The sequence below is a fragment of the Mustelus asterias genome, chromosome 4 (genome assembly GCF_964213995.1).
Source record: "Mustelus asterias chromosome 4, sMusAst1.hap1.1, whole genome shotgun sequence".
Classification (NCBI taxonomy): domain Eukaryota; kingdom Metazoa; phylum Chordata; class Chondrichthyes; order Carcharhiniformes; family Triakidae; genus Mustelus; species Mustelus asterias.
In genome coordinates this window covers 147,798,098-147,820,307 of record NC_135804.1, presented here as the reverse complement: position 1 = coordinate 147,820,307, position 22,210 = coordinate 147,798,098, and the positions used below count along the sequence as shown (strand labels likewise).

General features: G+C 43.3%; 1 protein-coding gene across 1 annotated transcript in view; it reads right to left on the bottom strand.

Annotated features, from left to right (window-relative positions):
• tmem164 (transmembrane protein 164) overlaps positions 1–22,210 on the bottom strand; it is a 150,339-nt gene that overhangs the window by 65,303 nt on the left and 62,826 nt on the right. The window contains exons 3-4 of the mRNA XM_078211925.1: positions 17,753–17,819; positions 4,271–4,349 (exon numbers count right to left, since the gene is read on the bottom strand). Of these exons, the coding sequence (XP_078068051.1) occupies positions 4,271–4,349; positions 17,753–17,819 (146 nt within the window). The remainder of the gene's footprint in view (positions 1–4,270; positions 4,350–17,752; positions 17,820–22,210) is intronic.

Below are 22,210 nucleotides of genomic sequence, written 5' to 3'. Positions count from 1 at the left end.
TTAGGATTGTGAATTGTTGGAGTTGTTCAAAAACAGGACACAGTTACCCAATAGCATTCTGTAATCACAGAAAGGGCAACAGTCTTTCCAAACATGTTTTTAAAAATTCATTCCTGGATGTAAGCATCGCTGGGTGGACCAGCATTTGTTACCCTTTCCCAATTTCCCTTGAACCAAGTGGCTTGCTAGGCCATTTAAGACCACATTGCTTTGGATCTGGAGTCACATATAGGCCAGACCAAGTAAGGATAGCAGATTTCCTTCCCTAAAGGAATATTAGTGAACCAGATGGGTTTTTACGACAACAATGGTTTCAATTTGATTTATTGTCACGTGTATTAGTATACAGTAAAAAAACATACAGACAAAGCATACCATACATAGAGAAGGAAAGGAGAGAGTGCAGAATGTAGTGTTACAGTCATAGCTAGGGTGTAGAGAAAGATCAACTTAATGCGAGGTAGGTCCATTCAAAAGTCTAATGGAAGCAGGGAAGAAGCTGTTCTTGAGTCAGTTGGTATGTGTCCTCAGACTTTTGTCTATTTTACCCTGATGGAAGAAGGTAGAAGAGTGTATGTGCAGGATTTTACGACCTCGCCTGAAACCCGAGGCCAACGGAGATTTCCATTCTGCGAGCCTCGCCTGCCCCGATCCGAGGTGGTAAAATTCCAGTCTCTGTCTGGAGTGCGTGGGTTCCTTAATTATGCTGCCTGGTTTTCCGAGGCAGCGGGAAATGTAGACAGAGTCAATGGATGGGAGGCTGGTTTGTATGATGGATTGGGCTACATTTACGACCTTTTGTAGTTTTTTGTGGTCTTGGGCAGAGCAGGAGCCATACCAAGCTGTGATACAATCAGAAAGAATGCTTTCTATGGTGCATCTGTAAGTTGCTGAGAGTTGTAGCAGACATGCCAAATTTCCTGAGTCTTCTGAGAAAGTAGAGGCGTTGGTGGGCTTTCTTAACTATAATGTCGGCATGGGGGGACCAGGAGAGGATTTTGGTGATCTGGACACCTAAAACGTGAAGCTTTCGACCATTTCCACTTTGTCCCCAATGATGTAGACAGGGGCATGTTCTCCACTACGCTTCCTGAAGTCGATGACAATCTCCTTCATTTTGCTGACATTGAGGGAGAGATTATTGTCTTCGCACCAGTTCACCAGATTCTCTATCTCTTTCCTGTACTCTGTCTCGTCATTGTTTGAGATCCAACCCTAAGCTGGTGTCATCAGCAAACTTGAAAATCAAGTTGGAGGGGAATTTGGCCACACAGTCATAGGTCTATATGGAGTATAATAAGGGGCTGAGGAGACAGTGTTGTGGGGCACCGGTGTTGAGGATGATCATGGTGGAGGTGTTGCTGCTTATCCTCACTGGCTACGGTCTGTGGGTTAGGAAGCCTAGGATCCAGTCGCAGAGGGAGGAGCCGAGCCCCAGTCCATGGAGTTTGGAGGTGAGTCACAGTTAGACTTCTAATTCCAGATTTTTATTGAATTCAAATTTCAACATCTGCCATGGTGGGATTTGAACCCGGGTCCCCGGAGCATTACCCTGGGTCTCTGGATTACTTGTCTAGTGACAATACCCTACGCCATTGCCTCCTTTTGAACAAATACAAGGTTGCTTTAATCAAAATACTTCTATTCAATAAAATATTTTATTCCATTGTTAAGGAGCAGTACTCTCAGAATAGCTATCATGGTTACTAGATAGCGTCATGTTGATAACAACAAAGCAATTTCCAACCAAAACAAATTTTGACAATATTGCGTAAGATGTCTCCAGTAGGCATCGTGATTCCCCAGGGAAAGCTTGTTTAAGCCAAGCTGAGTAATCCATCCACTGTCACTGATGTGAACGGGAGCAGCAGACTAGAAGTGAGAGAGAGAGAGAGAGGGGAGAGTAACGAACAGAATAGCTTGGAACATGGAACTGGGCAGGAAAATGATTGCTTTCCCCTCTACTCCAAGCGAGGTACAATTCCATCCTTCAGAATATTCATACAACATCCCAATGTGGGCGTTTCAAAAAAGCTAAATTTTTCTACTCTCCTAACTTGGTTTATATACGGTGAATGTTCCCCCCCTCAACTCTGCTCCAGAACTACATCTCCGCAGCAATCTCAGAAAACCACCTCCCAATGCATCAGTATGACATGTTCCCATTTCTCACAACTACTTTTGTCTGGAGGTAGATGGCTTCATTTAATTAGAAATGCTGGAAAATCTCAGCAGGTCTGACAGCATCTGTGGAGGGAGAATAGAGCCAACGTTTCGAGTCAGGATGGCCCTTTCGTCAGTGGTGAAGTAAATGATTTTCCAGCATTTTCAGTTTTTATTTTAGATTCCAGCATCCGTGGTGTTTTGCTTTTATTCCATTTTATTAGCCCAGTCTGTATCTGAACCCATTCATCACAGGTGGCAAACCAGGTTGCAACACAATATTCTACGACCTAATCCCATTTTCTTTTTAAAAATTACTCCACGGGGAATCCTTCCTAATCTTAAGGTACCAAATTTTGCTGTGTACCAATATTTCACTTCCTTGCCCAAGTTTAAACCTTTACGCTTGATGATCAACTTGCTATCAGCTGTGTGGAAGGGGATTCCTAATCAGTTAATAAATTTATAGGCAGAATGCAGTCTTTCAGAGAACAAGAAATCAGTAAGGAGTTAAATGATTCTTAAGACAGCTCACACAAACAGTTTCACACATGTGAATGCAGTCAAACAATCAAAACAAGTAGTTATGATTTCGAAACATATATGCTGATATTTTATGATATTCTATGGTATTTAAAAATAATGTTCACTCAAGCAAAGGTACTGAAAGGCATGGTGGTAAATGTCATTAGTTTAAAGCCAAAGTTCTGGGAACCTATTAGCCAGTAGCAGGGAGGATTCCATAAGGGAACGTATGTTGCAACTTTAATTCATTGCCCACATACAAGGATATGTATCCTTGTATCACAGGCTCAAGCTGAGAGGGGCAAAGTATAACTCAGATATCAGAGGGACGTTTTTTACACAGAGGGTGGTGGGGGCCTGGAATGCGCTGCCAAGTAGGGTGGTGGAGGCAGGCACGCTGACATCGTTTAAGACTTACCTGGATAGTCACATGAGCAGCCTGGGAATGGAGGGATACAAACAATTGGTCTAGTTGGACCAAGGAGCGGCACAGGCTTGGAGGGCCGAAGGGCCAGTTTCCTGTGCTGTACTGTTCTTTGTTCTTTGATAGATATGCCCCTGGATGCCAGAACACATGGCTATTCAACTTGGCAGTGAGCCGTTGGAACATCCACTTTGACCTTACGGTAGCATCTGCCGTTACTAGGCAACATGGATGCAGTTAGTGCCAAGAGGGGAGATTACGTCCATGCTTAGAAGGAGGAATAAAATATCACCATGCTATTCAGTATCATATGGTTGGCTGAGGTACTTAGCAGAGATTTGCATTGATGTGAGACGATTAAATGAAATTGATTTTAAGCTAATGAATGGCAGAATTATTGATTAAAAACTATAATTGATCTGTATTTGACTACGTACTTCAGATCTTTCAGAAAGGTTATGTCGCTCTATTCCCAGAGCTATTTAAGCCTTTGAGAGTCTCTGTCGGCTGTAATTTTGTCTGTTTGTTCTATATCTTATTTGTTAAATTGATTTTGTTACATCTTTGCACAGAGATATTTGCCTTGCGAGTTCTGAACTGTTGAGTTTAAGACACAATTGGCCACCTTCAAATTTCCCCACAACAAGCTAAAAGAATCATCACAGGGACCAGGCTCTGCTCTCAGCAGACACCCAGATACTGGATCACGATCAGGATCCGGATTCCCTATGGTTTTCCTTGCCTAGCATGGTAACACTGGGTGTTAGGGTACATTCATCAAGGATAATGGGTGACAAAGAGCAGACAAACATGAGGAGGAACCAGGGTCATCTGATACTCATGTGTTACAGAACTATTTCAGTTAACTGAAATAGACAGGGTACCTGTAGAGGAACACAATACTTCTGATGAACTCACACATTGGGGCAGAGTGCATCATTCCTACTGTCACCTTTTTGGAGATCAACTAACTCAGCACACACCAGGTTATCAAACATGTTATCTTTCTGGTCTGTGTGTTGCACTTCCAAACCATGTGTGCATTCACTCAGTCAACTATTGACTGAGCAAATATAGCAAAAATGTGTAATTAATTAACTGTTTGAAGCTGGCATATCATTTTATCACTTGGAGCAGTTAAAAATCCAAGAAGCTTACCCCCTTTCCGCATCAGGTAGAGTGGAACAATATATAGCGTGATGTGTTGGATATAGTAGACCTCCATCTCAAAGGGGAGCTGCACAGGAAACAAAGAAGAAACTTGTCAAATAATCATGCATTCTTTCTCTAACCGAACCACTTACACCCTTTATCAGTCATCATTCGCTCTGCAGATCACTTGTTTTAATCATGTCACACATTTGGCAGGAGTGGTTTCCGCAAGACTGGCCACTTTAAAAATCATCTGAATAAAGTTTAAAGTTCATTTATTAGTGTCACAAGTAGGTTTACATTAACACGGCAAATAAAAGCAAGTAAAAAAATAAAGGCAAGTAAACAAATTTTGATCATTGCACCGTTACCAAATGGTTAACCTAGCCCACTTACCTTGTAGGGGTTGTCATAGAGTCAGAGGTTTACAGCACGGAAACAGGCCCTTCGGCCCAACTTGTCCATGCCAACCTTTTTTTAACCACTAAGCTAGTCCCAATTACCCGTGTTTGGCCCATATCCCTCTATACCCATCTTACCCATGTAACTGTCTAAATGCTTTTTAAAAGACAAAATTGTACCCGTCTCTACTCCTACCTCTGGCAGCTTGTTCCAGATACTCACCATTCTGTGTGTGACAAAATTGCCCCTCTGGACACTTTTATATCTCTCCCCTCTCACCTTAAACCTATGCCCTCTAGTTTTAAACTCCCCTACCTTTGTCTTGAGGAAGGCAAGATGTATGTTACGGTGGGCAGGAAGGGAAGGGAAATATTGAAGGAGTTCCATCAGTGAGCCCATAGAATTAGCACAACAGATGTCAGAAAGGTTTTGTAGATAAGTACGTTCCCTAACTTGGCTCTGCAACATCATGCCATAGAAAATATAGATAGATAGGCAGATATTTTCCTCCGAATTCAATTTTTGCAGTCAACGGTTTGATACTGGAAAAATAAGCTCCAATGCCCATCAAAGTTTCAGATGTTCCTGACCCTAAAGGCTATAAAGAATCACTGTTACAGACAGGAATTTTTGTGCCACACAATTCAAAAATGAAGCAGCTACATCCCAATAGTCATCAACATGGCTTACATTCTAATTCTTACGCCCAAAGTAAACAGGACTAAACAGCACCAATCTGGTTCTGTTAAAGGACTGCATTGTTCGCTCTCTCATTCAGGACAACTCTTTTCCAGGTGTATTTTCACAACTTTTTCTCTTTGAAGTCCAGTTAACAATGAGACTTCCCTCCTTTTGCAGCAATGGAAGCAGGACTATTTTCGATTCTAATTTAATGAACATAATCATCTTTGTTAAAATAATTTTAATAGAGAGGTCTTATTACAGCTATAGAAGCTGGAATAGCTTTGCCTCTGAAACAGATGCACATTAAAAGGATGAGAAACATCTGGAGTTTCCAGGACAGGCCATACACAAATAACCATAGAATCCCTACAGTGCAGAAGGAGGCCATTCGGCCCATCGAATCTGCGCCGACTCTCCGAAAGAGCTTCTTACCCAGGCTAATCCTCCGAACCTGCACATGGTTGGAGTGTGGGAGGAAACCAGAGCACCCAGGGGGAAACCCACACAGACATGGGGAGAATATGCCAACTCCACATAGACACACAAAGCCAGAATCGAACCTGGGTCCCTGGCACTGTGAGGCAGCAGTGCTAACCACTGTGTTACTGTGCCGTTCCATGTACAAAGTCCACAATCGGGAGTGGGAGGCCAGATTTCGGCACACGTCTCCTGTGCCGACAGGTGGGTTGGTAGGTTTTACACTATGGCAATCACTATGGAGTCCAGTTTAGACACTTTTTATTGCACAAGGTGGCCTCCAGCTTTCAAAATCAGCTATGATCTTGTTGAGAGGCTTAATGGGTTCCTCCTGTTATTTGAAATAAGTGAGGCCTTTTAAAATCAAATTACACAGTCTTATTCAGTTTACAATTCTACTGTAACAACACTTAATTGCAGACACTTAATTGTACACAAATAAAAATCCACATTTTAGGGTGAACATAAGAACATAAGAAATAGGAGCAGGAGTAGGCCATCTAGCCCCTCGAGCCTGCCCCGCCATTCAATAAGATCATGGCTGATCTGACGTGGATCAGTACCACTTACCCGCCTGATCCCCATAACCCTTAATTCCCTTACCGATCAGGAATCCATCCATCCGCGCTTTAAACATATTCAGCGAGGTAGCCTCCACCACCTCAGCGGGCAGAGAATTCCAGAGATTCACCACCCTCTGGGAGAAGAAGTTCCTCCTCAACTCTGTCTTAAACCGACCCCCCTTTATTTTGAGGCTGTGTCCTCTAGTTTTAACTTCCTTACTAAGTGGAAAGAATCTCTCCGCCTCCACCCTATCCAGCCCCCGCATTATCTTATAAGTCTCCATAAGATCCCCCCTCATCCTTCTAAACTTCAACGAGTACAAACCCAATCTCCTCAGCCTCTCCTCATAATCCAAACCCCTCATCTCCGGTATCAACCTGGTGAACCTTCTCTGCACTCCCTCCAATGCCAATATATCCTTCCTCATATAAGGGGACCAATACTGCACACAGTATTCCAGCTGCGGCCTCACCAATGCCCTGTACAGGTGCATCAAGACATCCCTGCTTTTATATTCTATCCCCCTCGCAATATAGGCCAACATCCCATTTGCCTTCTTGATCACCTGTTGTACCTGCAGACTGGGCTTTTGCGTCTCATGCACAAGGACCCCCAGGTCCCTTTGCACGGTAGCATGTTTTAATTTGTTTCCATTGAGATAGTAATCCCATTTGTTATTATTTCCTCCAAAGTGTATAACCTCGCATTTCTCAACGTTATACTCCATTTGCCATATCCTCGCCCACTCACTCAGCCTGTCCAAATCTCTCTGCAGATCTTCTCCGTCCTCCACACGATTCACTTTTCCACTTATCTTTGTGTCGTCTGCAAACTTCGTTACCCTACACTCCGTCCCCTCCTCCAGATCATCTATATAAATGGTAAACAGTTGCGGCCCGAGTACCGATCCCTGCGGCACGCCACTAGTTACCTTCCTCCAACCGGAAAAACACCCATTTATTCCGACTCTTTGCTTCCTGTCGGATAGCCAGTCCCCAATCCACTTTAACACACTACCCCCAACTCCGTGTGCCCTAATCTTCTTCAGCAGCCTTTTATGGGGCACCTTATCAAACGCCTTTTGGAAATCCAAAAACACCGCATCCACCGGTTCTCCTCCATCAACCGCCCTCGTCACATCTTCATAAAAATCCAACATGTTCGTCAAGCACGACTTTCCCCTCATGAATCCATGCTGCGTCTGATTGATCGAACCATTTCTATCCAGATGCCCTGCTATCTCCTCTTTAATAATGGATTCCAGCATTTTCCCTACTACAGACGTTAAGCTGACCGGCCTATAGTTACCCGCCTTTTGTCTCCTTCCTTTTTTAAACAGCGGCGTAACATTAGCCGTTTTCCAATCAACCGGCACTACCCCAGAATGCAACGAGTTTTGATAAATAATCACTAACGCATCCACTATTACCTCTGACATTTCTTTCAATACCCTGGGATGCATTCCATCCGGACCCGAGGACTTGTCCACCTTCAGTCCCATTAGCCTACCCAGCACTGCCTCTCTGGTAACATTAATTGTATTAAGTATTTCTCCTGCTGCCAACCCTCTATCGTTAATATTTGGCAAACTATTTGTGTCCTCCACCGTGAAGACCGGTGGAACTGAGAATTATAGTTAAACAGTATCATAAATTTCATACAGCATACTTATAAGTATGTAACCTGTGCAATTGTCGACGAAAATTATATTAAAATACACCCAACACTATGATTGCATCTGCCGAGAGCATTCGGAGTAACAGTACTGGAGTGAAATCCAAACTCATCGTTGAGGGCGAGTGACCAGGGCAATTGTGACGATGAATTAAGAACATCACATGGGAAACATATTGGCAGTATAGGTGTAGCATTCCCAAAAGTGTACAGGTAGCAAAGCACTAAAGAACCAAATCCTGTAGAGCTCCAATTTACACAAATAGATTCACTCACTGGAGACACTAAGTGCGGTCTACATCTGATCATTCAAAGTTATTAATTTGGGCTACAAAAGAGAAAAAAAAAAGTGACAGGAATTAACCAATGTCATTAAAATAGCATTCTTTAAAAAGTTGTGATGGTCCATGTGCTTTTTTTGGGGGGGGGGGGGGTGTGGGGACACAGGAACCTGTGTTTCATATTGGGTGATGGTCCTTTTAAGAACGACGTTTCTCTAAAAGACGATTTCTTGGGAAAGAAAACTTGCTTCCAATAACTGATCATGTGACCAAACTGCCTGAGAGATAAACAATAGTTTTAAAATGAGTAAATAATAAACATAATTAAATTGGGCGGGCAGTAGGCCTGGAGAACCCCAGCCACGGGCGAGGTCGGAGAATTCCAGCCACTGAAGGATGAACATGGATGGGATAATAGGGATTAGAAAGATGGCGGGAAATTGAACTTTTCAACCTTTTAATCAACAGTATTAATTATTTTAACATAAATATCCAAATTAAATACCGATACAGGCAGTATCGGCTGCCAGAAATCTAGATTCAGTTGCTACAATCCACCTACTCCTTTTTTGAAGTGACTCATTTTTTAAAAAATGTGGAATTGAAACCAGCAACCATTCCCGTTGTTTGACTTTCCTTGGGCATTTGGTGCATTTAGTTCAATTAATGCTGACCAGGGCTCGGAGGAAGCATAGACAGGAAAGAAAGAGGTTAGCATCCCAAAAGTATTTCCTAGTCAGTGACTTGGTTTATGAAGTGAACACTATTGAACAGACAAACAAGCCAACCTGTACAACAAGTTTCAACAAAGAGCAAGTAAATGACCAACTAGCTAATAGAAACATGTTAGCTAAACACATCATTATTCTTCAAAAAATATATCATTGTACCAGCCGTGGACAGCTCACTGCTGTGTGGTTCCTGCATTACAGCATGACAATGCTTCAAGAGCATCTCCTTGGCTGTGAAAGGCGCTATATAAATGCAAGTCTTTCTTTTCTTTTCACCTTGAGTAGATAGATGGGGCCCCAATTTATCCAAGGAATGGGCACTGCAGCACTCCCTCAGTACTGCTTCAAGTGTCAGCCGAGCATTTGTGCTCAAGTGCTGGAGTAAGGAAGGTTTATAATAAATAAAAGCTTCTACCGAATGAAGCCTGATAATGTTGTTATTACTGATACCCAGTAGCTGTCAGGGTCCAGCTCAAAATTCTTAGCATTCAGCCTCTTCCTCAAATATCAAGATTCCTCCATTTGGTCTTTCTGTGAATTACCAGAGAGCTTTTAATCCCAGTGGAACCAAAGCTCAACGTTAGCATCACTTTCAGGAAGGAAGTATCAGAGGTTTATTATGAAAAAAGCTTCATCTTAAAAAAAACACAAACTGAAGATAGCATCATTTTAAAACTAATGTTTGGGTTCGCTGTGATGGTTCGACCACTTAAAAAACACAGAACGGCCCACATACAATCCCAGCCTGTACCTAGTTAGCTAGGCAACCAGGCAACTACAAGTGGGCACAGCAACGTTGAGGTAGGGCTTGCAAAATTGGCCATTGGCATCCCTCCTCGATGGGAACAACGCCACTAACTAGGTGGAAGTGTAGGCATCATGCAAAAGCAGGATCAAGCTCAGCTGCGCTGGAAGCTTGGCTTTACAACCCATCCACATGAACTGTTCAGACTTGCACATAAAGAACAGCCATTTGGACCAAAGCAATGGTGGGCACTTGGTGCCAGTGGAACCATACCCAGGAAGGAATAAATGCCTTTAAGAGAAGGGGAGGCTGTGGTGTTAGTGGTATTGTCGCTGGACTAGTAATCCAGATCCCAGAGTAATTCTCTGGGGACCCAGGTTCAAATCCCACCACGGCAGATGGTGAAATTTGAATTCAATAAAAATCTGAAATTAAAAGACAAATGATGACCACGAAACCATTGTCGACTGTCATTAAAAACCCATCTGGTTCACTAACATCCTTCAGGGAAGGAAAACTGTCATCCTTAGCTGGTCTGGCCTATATGTGACTCCAAACCGACGGCATTGATTGACTCTTAAACGCCCTCAGGGATGGGCAATAAATGTTGGCCCAGCCAGCGACGCCCACATGATCGAGAAAAAAAAATCAAAAATAGATCCGAGAGGAGGAAGAGGGGAAAACTACAATAGTAATCTTAAGATTGGCAATTCCATACCAGCGGAACTATGACATTTGAAATCATTTGTGTACTAACACTAGTTTCAAAGTATAAGAGAAACAAGCACACTGACTACAGATACACTGACTATTCTATGCCAAAATAACACTAAAATGTAATATGTTGCTTCACAGGAAATGTTATCAGAGTTCCCTTTTGAGGTTTTTCTGCAGTGTGATTAAAGATATCTTGTTCCTTTTTACGGCCAATGATTTAGTACAACATGAAAACAACCAATATCAACACAGTGTCATTTTTCATCCTTTGCGAAAGATCAACACCAAATCAACAAGATGTGAAAGCATCAAAACTAAATCAGTGACACTGGAAAATTATCTTCCTGGTCAGAAGAGCACATTTACTAACTGGAAATTTTCATCTCAACTTTGAGTCGAGGAAACACCTGCACTTCAACAACTGAAAAAAAATTAAGCTTACAGCAACTGAGGAACTCTGAACTGAGTTGTCCAGATTCCTCCTCCACTGGTCTTACCCAATTTCCTGTATGGAGTATAAAATAGACAGTATGCCCTCAATTAAACTTGTACAGGCTTCCAATGCCTGCTTTAGGGTAGCTACCAGAAACATCTAAAGATGGTCCAATGCCATCTTTGCCGGGGTGGCACGGTAGTTAGCACTGCTGCTTCACAGCACCAGGGACCCAGGTTTGATTCCTGGTTTGGGTCACTGCCTGTGCGGAGTCTGCACATTCTTCCCGAGTCCGCACATTCTCCTCGATTCCACGTGGGTTTCCTCCAGGTGCTCCGGTTTCCTCCCACAGTCTGAAAGACACGCTGGTTAGGTGCACTAGCCATGCTAAATTCTCCCTCCGTGTACCCGAACAGGCACTGGAGCGTGGCGACTAGGATATTTTCACAGTAACTTCATTGCAGCGTTAATATAAACTGACTTGTGACACTAATAAATAAACTTAAAAACTTAAACTGTTGTGGGCACAGAATGTCAATTCCTTAAAATGAGTGAAATGAGGTTGAATTTTTGCTCTCTGCTGTCCATGATTCCAGGTATCGTATTTGTTGATAAAATAAATGTTTATTCTAAATCCTAATTTTGTGAAGGTACTATAACCTCTGCTGAGGGTGCACACAAGGAGCAAAGCTATGTATATACTACACACCCTCCAGTATCTTATTCAACATCCATCATTTGGACATCTCCTTCAAGAGTCCATCAAGCAGGCTGTTTAACTATGGAGAGGGATGATGGATGTCAAACAGTGCCAGGTTCCGTCTTCACCCAAAATCTATTCAACATGCATATTCAATAGGGTATAGGAACAGGAGGCGACCATTTTGTCCCTTGAGCCTGTTTGCCGAATAACAATCAGAAGCAGAAACCAATTGTGACCCTTCCTTTTGCCCCACCTGAGAAATCAAACTCAGCACAAACAAATAATATTGTAGATATTCTTCCCTGCATGACTCAAGGTCAGGCTGTTTGTACCAACTGGCAAATAAATGTTTCAGAATCTTTGTGGTCCAGCCAAGATCTACTGCAACACACAAGTCATGATGACACAGACATGAATAGCAGTGTCAAGTGGATGACTCCAAAAGGTACAAACGAAACAAAGTCACATTTAAGTAAAAGGGGAGTGATTTACTGACATGCTAAACAACTGACATTCTGCTCGAGATTAAATTCTGGATTGCAAGTAACCACTACTCCAAGCAACCACTACCACTGGCATTTTAAGAGTTATCATTATTGAAAATATGCACCATTAGAAAAGAAATGTAATCTAACTGATTTAAACAAAGGTGTAACCCTTTGGAAATATTATTATTTAGTTCATATTGTTTTTTTCCCTTGCCAAGTGTAATTTAGCTAAATAAAGTTAGGAAGTTAAAAGTTGATCTAAAGTGAAATCAGATAGAATTTTACTTCCCATGTGGAAGTTAAGAGAAGGTGCAATTAAGCAGGCAATGCTGTTGAAGTGGACAGGGTCCATGGCTCCAAACAAAGGCTGTTAGGAGACATTGAAAAGAACAAGGGCTTCTCAAGTCAGAGCCAGTTGGCTTGTTTGGTGCAGTCAAGACAGGGAGATCCAAGGCTATTCCATATACTCTATTCAGTTATAAATATACAAGTATACAAGGTGTACCCACATACTGGCTTAAAAAGGGCTGGAGGCTATTCTCCCACCAAATAGCAAGTCCAGTGGTGATTGGAATCTAGATCCAGTGGACCTCCCAGCTGATTCCTACAGTTTCTTCCCTACTTTCATCAGACTTTTGGACCTACCATATAATTCAGTTGATCTTTCTCTACACCCTAGCTGTGACTGTAACACTACATTCTGCACCCTCTCCTTTCCTTCTCCCCTATGTGCTCTATGAACGGTATGTTTTATCTGCATGGCGCGTAAGAAACAATACGTTTCACTGAATCCCAATACATGTGACAATAATAAATCAAATCAAATGAAGCTATGGTGGCAGATCAGGGGTATTGCTACAGATTTTCTGTCCTCTTGCCTCACTCTCTACATGTGCACATCAATGCAATTATGTTCTATAGTTTATTTCCATGATGTGCATCAACCATATTTTCCACCCCTTGAGATGTGATAGACAAGAGTTCTGAAACCCCTTGGTTCTTATTTAGAGAGAAGTACAATCACTATTGGATACATATTTAGGGAATGGCCTTACTTTGTCATATTTCCTCATTGGTTTTATGAATGAATGTTAAGAATACTAAGCAAGTGTTCCATGTTAAATGTGTCTCGTTTCTTTGGCTGCTGTCTTCACCTCTCTCCAGTCAAATTTATACACCTTCCAAACCCATGACCGCGACCATCTAGAAGAACAAAAGCAGCAGATACCTGGGAACACCATCACCTGGAGGTTCCCCTCCAAGCCACTCACCATCCTGACATGGAAATATATCGCCGTTCCTTCACTGTCACTGGGTCAAAAATCTTGGAATTCCCTCCCTAACAGCAGGGTGGGTATACATGCACATCAGAGACTGCAGCAGTTCAAGAAGGCAGCTCACCACCACCTTCTTGAGGGCAACTAGAGATTGGCAATAAATGCTGGTCTAGCCAGTGACACCCACATCGTATAATTGAATTTTAGAAAATGCTAAGGGGTAGTATTCTCACAGTTACTATCCTGTGCTCCATCTTCATTTTAACACCGAACAGTGTTTCCTTAATATTTTTAAAAGATTGCAACAAATCAAGAAGTCACACAATCTTTTTTAAAAAAAAAAACAGGATTTAGAAGTAGATCTGTTCATTTGTCCTGAGGAAATGTGTCTTTTCCTGTTCTTTGATCTTCATTGCAAGATGGGGAAATTCAGTAAAGCAGCTTAACTGCCCATACCATTTCCTGCGTTAACTCACACATGATAGACAGAGTTAAACCTCAGTTGGTACGGCTCAATAGCTGTTGGGGGAAAATTATCAATGGGGAGTGTTTGAGGTGTTTTACAAGTCATCCGTCTCCCAGGGATGGGGAAATTGATTCCACTGGGCAGATTTAGTGATCGTTGCTTCTCTGGGTTTTCTTCGGGGCTCCTTCTGAAGACCAGAGCAATATTGATGATTTTACGTAGCAGAGATACTATCAAAATTGCTTAAGAGTGCAGTTTACACCAGTAAACTAAACAGCAAAACCACTTTGATAGAGATTTCATGATAAGGATAAGGCTAAAGAACATGGAAATGACTTGCAATTTTAACTTTTAAATCTACCAAGTTTTAGATAAGGGATGCAGCATGGCTTGCTGGCTTTTTTAAAAAGATACCATCATTGGTAATCTAATCATAGAATCCTACAGTGCAGAATGAGGCCATTCGACCCATCGGGTCTGCACCGACCACAATCCCACCCAGCCCCTATCCCCATAACCCCATGCACTTATCCTAGCTAGTGCCCCTGACACTAAGGCCCTGACACTTTAGCATGGCCAATCCACCTAACCCGCACATCTTTGGACTGTGGGAGGAAACCGGAGCACCCGGAGGAAACCCACGCAAACACGGGGAGAATGTGCAAACTCCACACAGACAGTGACCCAAGCCGGGAATCGAACACGGGTCCCTGGTGCTGTGAGGCAGCAGTGCTAACCACTGTGCCACCCAAATTTTTCTCATGTGGCATCAAAACACTTCTGTCAAATCTTGCTGCCTTGTCAATAAGATCATTTATGTCATCCCAGTCAATAGCAAGTGGTGAGGAAATTGCACTGCCTTGAGAAATTTAAGCTCCAGCACCAAGGGGTGGCACGGTGGCACAGTGGTTCGCACTGCTGCCTCACAGCGCCAGGGACCCAGGTTCGATTCCTGACTTGGGTCGCTGTCTATGAAGAGTCTGCATGTTTCCCCCGTGTCTACGTGGGTTTCCCCCGGATGCTCCGGTTTCCTCCCACACTCCAAAAGACATGCTGGTTAAGTGCAGTGGCTATGCTAAATTCTCCCTCAGTGTACCTGAACAGGTGTCGGAGTGTGGCGACTAGGGGATTTTCACAGTAACTTCATTACAGTGTTAATGTAAGCCTACTTGTGACACTAATAAACAAACTTTAAAATTAGAACACCACAAATCCACCGCTTGCTCAAACTTCCTGCTTTTCTCCTTCACCCTCCCAGCGAGCTATTTGCTGCAGTAGCCTCAAATCCATTTGTAACACACAATGTTTCCTTGCGTGTTCTCAATGTTAATACCAACCTGGGCTAGCTGACAGGAGATGCAGTTTAGCAGCATTGGGATTAGGCATCCTTCAAATTTGCCCACCCGCTCTGCAAGGACCATCTTCCCATGTCCGCTGCCCCAAACAGAGAGTGACTGACAAAGGGAGCTCAGCATTTCAGTCAGAATAGAAACTACACTCTCCAGCGCACTGGCACAAGGTGCTACCCACAACTAGGTGAGAAAGCCAGGACATACACCAATTCTCTGTGGATTTTAACAATGAGTTGTCTTTTCAAATTGTGAAGTTACATTGATTTCAAGAAAACATTAGCTACTACCTGAAGCTTCCAATGGGCATTCCATATTCACCATCGACAGTGCTGAAATAATCAACCTACTGCACAGGCAGTGTTTCCAATGAGAAAGAATAGCGGGTGGGATTTCCATCCCTGACACTAGCGGGCATCGTCGCGGGCAGGAGAGGAAAATTTGGAGAGCTGTTGAATGGCCAAATTTTCCTGTCCTGCCTGCGATGACACCCACGTGTTGGGGACAGAAATCCCACCCATCACTTCTGTTCCATAATGGTGACTAAGTACGGCCGCAGATAGATGTAAAAAAAAAGCTCGAGTCCCAGATTTCTCTTGTACCAAATTTACCTTTATAACATTTAACAATAAGATCCATGTAGGTTAATACTGGCTGCAAACAACCACAGGCTTCCAGCACTCTAGTGTCAGGGTGGTTTCGGCTCTTGAACATTAATAAAGATCAGCAGCATTTTGACAACGACAACCCTTCTAATGAATAATGAAAGGGCACCATAGTGAGTTTTCTGTACTCACTCCACTAATTGTCAAGTGCCACAAGCTTTCTTTGTGAAGAAGATGAAATCATTTTCACAGAATGAAGAAACAATGACAGCAATCTGAAATACAACTGATGACTTCACTCAAATCATCGCTGTGCTCACTCTCTGCACTCTCTATTCACTCAGAAATGATCATACTTGGGACTTCTTTTTTATTCATTCGTGGGACATGGGCGTCGCTGGCTGGCCAGCATTTATTGCCCATCCCTAGTTGCCCTTGGAGGACAGTTGAGAGTCAACCACATTGTTGTGGCTCTGGAGTCACATGTAGGCCAGACCAGGTAAGGATGGCAGATTTCCTTCCCGAAAGGACATTAGTGAACCAGATGATACTTGAAATTCAAAGGGACTGTAGCCTTACGGGTGTTGATTTTAAATTGCTGAGTTTAGTGTTAACAGGATGGTAATGACATGAATGCACCAAAGTATAAACCGATCACAGCACAGTCCCTGCAGAATTTATTTATTAGGGTCACAAGTAGGCTTACATTAACACTGCAATGAAGTTACTGTGAAAATCCCCGAGTCGCCACATTCCGGCACCTGTTCGGGTACACTGAGGGAGAATTTAGCATGGCCAATGCACCTAACCAGTCTTTCGGACTGTGGGGGGAAACTGGAGCACCCGGAGGAAACCCATGCAGACACGAGGAGAATGTGCAGACTCCGCAAAGACAGTGACTTGAGCTGGAAATTAAACCCTGGTGCTGTGGGGCAGCAGTGCTAACCACTGTGCCACATTTACTTTTAAATAAGATCCATCCAGGTACCACACGCTTAATTATGAGGTCTGATATTTAGAAGTTTTGTATGCTTTGTTCTTTTGAATATGCTGACTAGCAGGACCAAGCCCTTCTACACAGCTCATCCAAAAGGACAAAGTTCAAGATGAGCTTACAATCTAAGCTGCCACATTACTGCACTGCTAGAGATAATAACTGAGGCCCAGTTATCTCTTCTAATAGAAACATAGAAAATAGGAGCAGGAGGAGGCCATTTGGCCCTTCGAGCCTGCTCCGCCATTCATCATAATCATGGTTGATCATCCAACTCAATAGCCTAATCCTGCTTTTTCCCCATAATATTTGATCCCATTCGCCCCAAATGCTATATCTAGCCGCCTCTTTAATACATAATGAACACTTAAAGGTGGTACATTTGGAAAAAATGAGTGGGAAATTCCCCAGTCTTTAGTCAAAACATTGGCCAGAATTTCTCAGCCCCCCACCCCCTCCACTCCAACCCCTCTTCCCCCATCCCTGTATTTCCCCATCTCCTATTCCTTCTCCCCTCCTCCCCAACCCACCTCCTCCCCTCCTGGGGAGGATTGTCAATCATGTTGAATTATGTTTGTAACTGCTGAATTACTTGCTGGAAGGAACGACTGGACATTTGGCAGCCCCACACCAACAAGAGAGCTTCTTTATAGGTTAAAAAGGACCAAATAAAAATCGGTAGCTCATGGGTTTGAACATGCTGACAATTTGCACAAAGAGTGTGTCCAATTTCTTTGAAAGCTGCAATGGTTTGAAATCATACTTCAAGAAAAGGAAGTCCTCAATATAAAAAACAGAAATATAAAGGAACAAATTTCACAAAGTAAATTTACAGTCGTGAGAAGGAGCAGGACCAAACAGTTCATTGGAGGCAACAGATATAAAATGGGATACTCACCAGCCTGGTATTAACTACAGGGAATAGCAATGCCAGCAATGCTCCATTCAACATGTGCATCTGGAGCCTGCCAAGACAATTCAACAGAAAATAAGACGTTATTTTTTTTTGCCAAGTACCAAAACCTGGTTACAGTAATCATTCAGATAAATCAGAACAGTGTGAATAGTTTTGGTAGTTCTACAGACGAGTTTGTTATGTATAAAACTTGCTGCTATGATATTTTAATTGCCTTCAATCCTGTGCTTGTAATTCAATAGGCATTAGTTTTGGCTCGATGCTCGCAACCCATCTCCTTCCTATTTGAATTCTCTTGCTTATATTAAAAAAGGCTGGAGTTCTCAAGCAAACAAAAAGGCTGAGACTTCAGGTGCTACTTTGATTCAGATAAGGCTGCACTGAAATTGAGGTGCCTAAATTGATCATTTACTCATTAATAACTTTTTAATTTTGGTTTGGGGAGGGAGAAGCTGATTTTAAGAAAATTTCTGCAACTTTTCCAGTGGGAAATGCTCCAGGCAGGATTTTGGTGCTTGTAATGACATGTATGGGTCTGGTGTGTTGGACCCCAAAGGGGGTCAAGGAGGCAAGTCCAGTGCCCATGTGCCCTCTGCCAATGCCAGACTCCAGACTCCAGGGGTTGGGTGGGCTTTGGCTGGGGGGGCTGATGTTGACACTGCACCCTGGGATGGGGATCTCATGGCTGGACTTCCCCTTCTAGCCCAGGCAGACCTGAAGATCACGCCTTGCATGGTGATTTCAGGCAGCTCTCTGCTCAATGTCTTCATTCCCATGTGTGAGAACATTGAAGTGGCCTGGTCACTTTAATCTCCAGGCCCCCTTGGTCACGGGGAAGGCTTTTAAAATCACAGCAGCACTCCATTCTGAACCAGGGATTTCCCTCTCTGTCTCAGAAGCTGCAGGTGTGTGCAGACCCCTTTGAAGTCTTCTGACAGAGAGATGTCACTTTCATTGGGGGGTCCCTTCCTAACAGCTGTTCAGAACATCATTGTATTCACACAGCTTTTATTTGAAGTCTCTGAGCCTTCCTAGATAACTGAAATCCTTTGAAAACTTCTCTATTCCATTGAAATAGGCTTTGATTGACAGCCTAGTGGTTTTCTATTTAGTCTCCAATCAGGTGTGTTTATTTAGCTTTCCCTTCATGCTTGAATGCATCTCAAGTACCCCCATTGTTCCTAAGCCAATGTTTACACAAAACAGGAACTGAAAAGCACTTAGCTCTTTTGAAGTTGCCTGTAGCTGTGACCATTGTGGTTAGGAACAACAGGGGTACTTGAGATGCATTCAACTGTGAAGGGAAAGGTAAATAAATACAGCTGACTGGAGTCTGAGTAAAAAGCATTAAGCAAACAGTCAAATGAGAATTAAAAGGACTGTCCTGAAATTGAATGGAAACAAAGGTTTTCAAAGGGTTGGAAGGTATTTCAAAGATCCTCATCTTTCTATGAAGGCTCAGAATTTGAAATAAGTGCAGTATTAAAACAGCAAGACGAAGTGAACAGCTGTGGAGATAGGAAATCCCCCCTTGTGAAAGTGACTGTCTTCTGACAGTCAGAGTACTTCAAAAGGGTCTGCTCACACCTACAGCTTCTGACAGAGAGAAAGGATGATGCAGAATGGAGTGCTGCTGCAATTTAAAAGCCTGTCAGGTGTCCCAGAGGCATGGAGATTAAAGTGACCAGGCCACTTCAAAGTTCTCACAGATGACAGACAGGAATGAAGATGTTGAGCAGAGAGCTGCCTGAAATCATCATGCCAGGGGTTATCTTCCGGTCCACCAGGGCTAGATGGAGCCGTCTAGTCATAAAACTCCCATCATGGAGTTGACTGCCGAGATTAACACCTTGCCCCAGCCCACCCAATCCCCTCAGGGGACTGTTCCGCTGCAGCCTGGCAGCAGCAGAGGGCAGATGGACACTGGACTTACATCTTTAACCCCCCCTCAGTGTTGTGGCATCAGGCCAGGGTATTAGTGCCAGAAGGCAACGCACCATTGGTACTGCCGAGGCCTGAAGGGGGGGGGCTGAGTCGGGGGAAGATCTGGTTTGGTCACACACATACCTGCGATGTCCCTCTTTGCTGAGGGGTTGCTGGTGCTCCCCTGGTCGGGCGGGCGGGCAGTGGGGGGGTGGAATGACCGATCTCTGAAAAGCCTGGCTAGCTGGCGTGACCTGCAGGATGGATGAATTTGTATCCATCTCCCACCTGACATGCGCTGCCAGAGCTAGCCGGAGACACTCTGGTTTTCCAGCTGGCCTGGGCACTTAGTCCCAATTTGGGTGCATCGTGTCCATTTTGGGGAGGTGATGGCAGTGGCACAATGATATTGTCACCAGACTAGTAATCCAGAGATCCAGGGTAATCCTCTGGGGTTTTGGGTTGATGAAATTTGAGAACCAAAAGACTACTGATGACCATGAAACCATTGTCGATTGTCGGAAAAAACCCTGAGTTCATTCATGTCCTTTAGGGAAGGAAATCTGCCATCCTTACCTGGTCTGGCCCACATGTGACGCCAGATCCACAGCAATGTGGTTGCCTCCTAACTGTCCTCCAATAGGTCTAACAAGCCACTCAGTTTAAGGGTAATTCGGGATGGGAAATAAATGCTCTCCCAGTCAGTGACTCCCACATCCCATAAATAAATAATATGACTTTTCTTCTGTGACTCTCTGCACAGAAGCTTCCAGACCAGCGGAGCTTTGCAAGCACTATTTTTATTTCAGCTCTCCAGTATCCACACATTTTCACCTTTATTGATGGGTTTATTTTGTTCAATAAATATTCATAACTATTCACTGAAGTAATTTTCATCCAAAGTACAGCTGAAGCCAGTTCCAGGCTGGTTTGGTACGAGGCCAACAGCTCAACAATGCACATATAGTGATAGCCCAGTTATACTCACAAATCACATCTTACAGTAGCAGAGAGTGGCAGCATAATGAGGAACAGTCCGAGTACACACAAACATTTTGGGGATGAAATCTGTCTTGGGTATTAGCACATACTCGGCAAGAGAGGATCAGCACTCAATTTTATACTGGACCATTGCTTCAGTTGGGGGGGGGGGGGGGGGGGGGGAGTAGAATGTAGAACAGAGCGCCAATTCCCTATCAACTGTTTTTCATTGCTACCCACTATATACTTCGCCACTCCATATAATCATACAGCACAGAAGGATAGATTTCAGCACACGGTACCTTTGCCAGCTCTCTGGAGCTACCTTTGTAATCTCACTCCCCTGCTCTTTCACCATACTTTTCTTTCACTCACGCTTACTTTGGGATTTTAGACCCTGGATCATTGACGTAACGGTCTAGACTCAGGATATTTAATACAAAACAGCTGTACTTTTTAAAAAGCACCAAGAAGAATTTCAAGGACAACACTCAGTGATTTTTGTAATACTCACGGGCAAGATTTTTTTTTACTCATTCGTGGGACACGGGCATTGCTGGCTAGTCCAGCATTTATTACCCTTTCCTAGTTGCCCTCGAAAAAGGGGTGGTGTGCTGCCTTCTTGAATCGCTGCTACAACTGAGCAGCTTGAAAAGAAAACACACACCAAGAAACTCCCTCTTTCATACTTTACTTCCAGAACTTTACTGTCCCGCCTGCCATGGGAATTGTATTGGGCGGGACACTGACCGTGCAAAGGTCCATTGACCTCAGGTGGGATTTTCCAGCTTTGGGGCGAGCGCAGATGGAAAATCCTGCCCTGTAACTTTGTGTTTCTAAAATAAAATGAGAGATTGGGGAAGTCAGGTTAGAAGCTTTAGGGAGACCTAAAGTTAAAGTTAATTTATTAGTGTCACAAATGGGTTACATTAACACTGCAATGAAGTTACTGTGAAATTCCCCAAATTGCTGAAGGAGGAAATTTTCCAGAAAACCATATTTTGTATCATCAAACATATTTACTTATTGGACTAATTGGCACCACTCATAACGGGCCAACAATGCAGAGGGGCACCCCCGGATGGATATTCGATCGGGTCCCCCCCTGCACAGCTGAGAGACTCGCGAATTTCAAAGACTACGGAAGATCCCTAATCTGCCTAGCAACAGCGCGCAGCTGCATTTTAAACTGGCCAAGGACGATCAAGATCCCTATGAAACGAGACATAGAGTGGGTTATCAAAACCAAGCTATCACTGAAATATTACCAATTCGGCCAAGGCAGACATAAAAATCTGATAAACTAAGATATAAGAATAAAAGATTAGAATAAAATACTCCAGACATCCAACAGGACAGGATGACATTAACACTCAACCTCACAAGCAGGAAACACAGACACGAAACAATAAGATCAATTCAGATAAGAGGACACATAGAGAAGATAATGGGAAACGCATTTAGACACCGGGGCAGGACCAAGTAATCCCATTAACACGAACACACACCATACAAATGCTAATCGATGAAACTTCC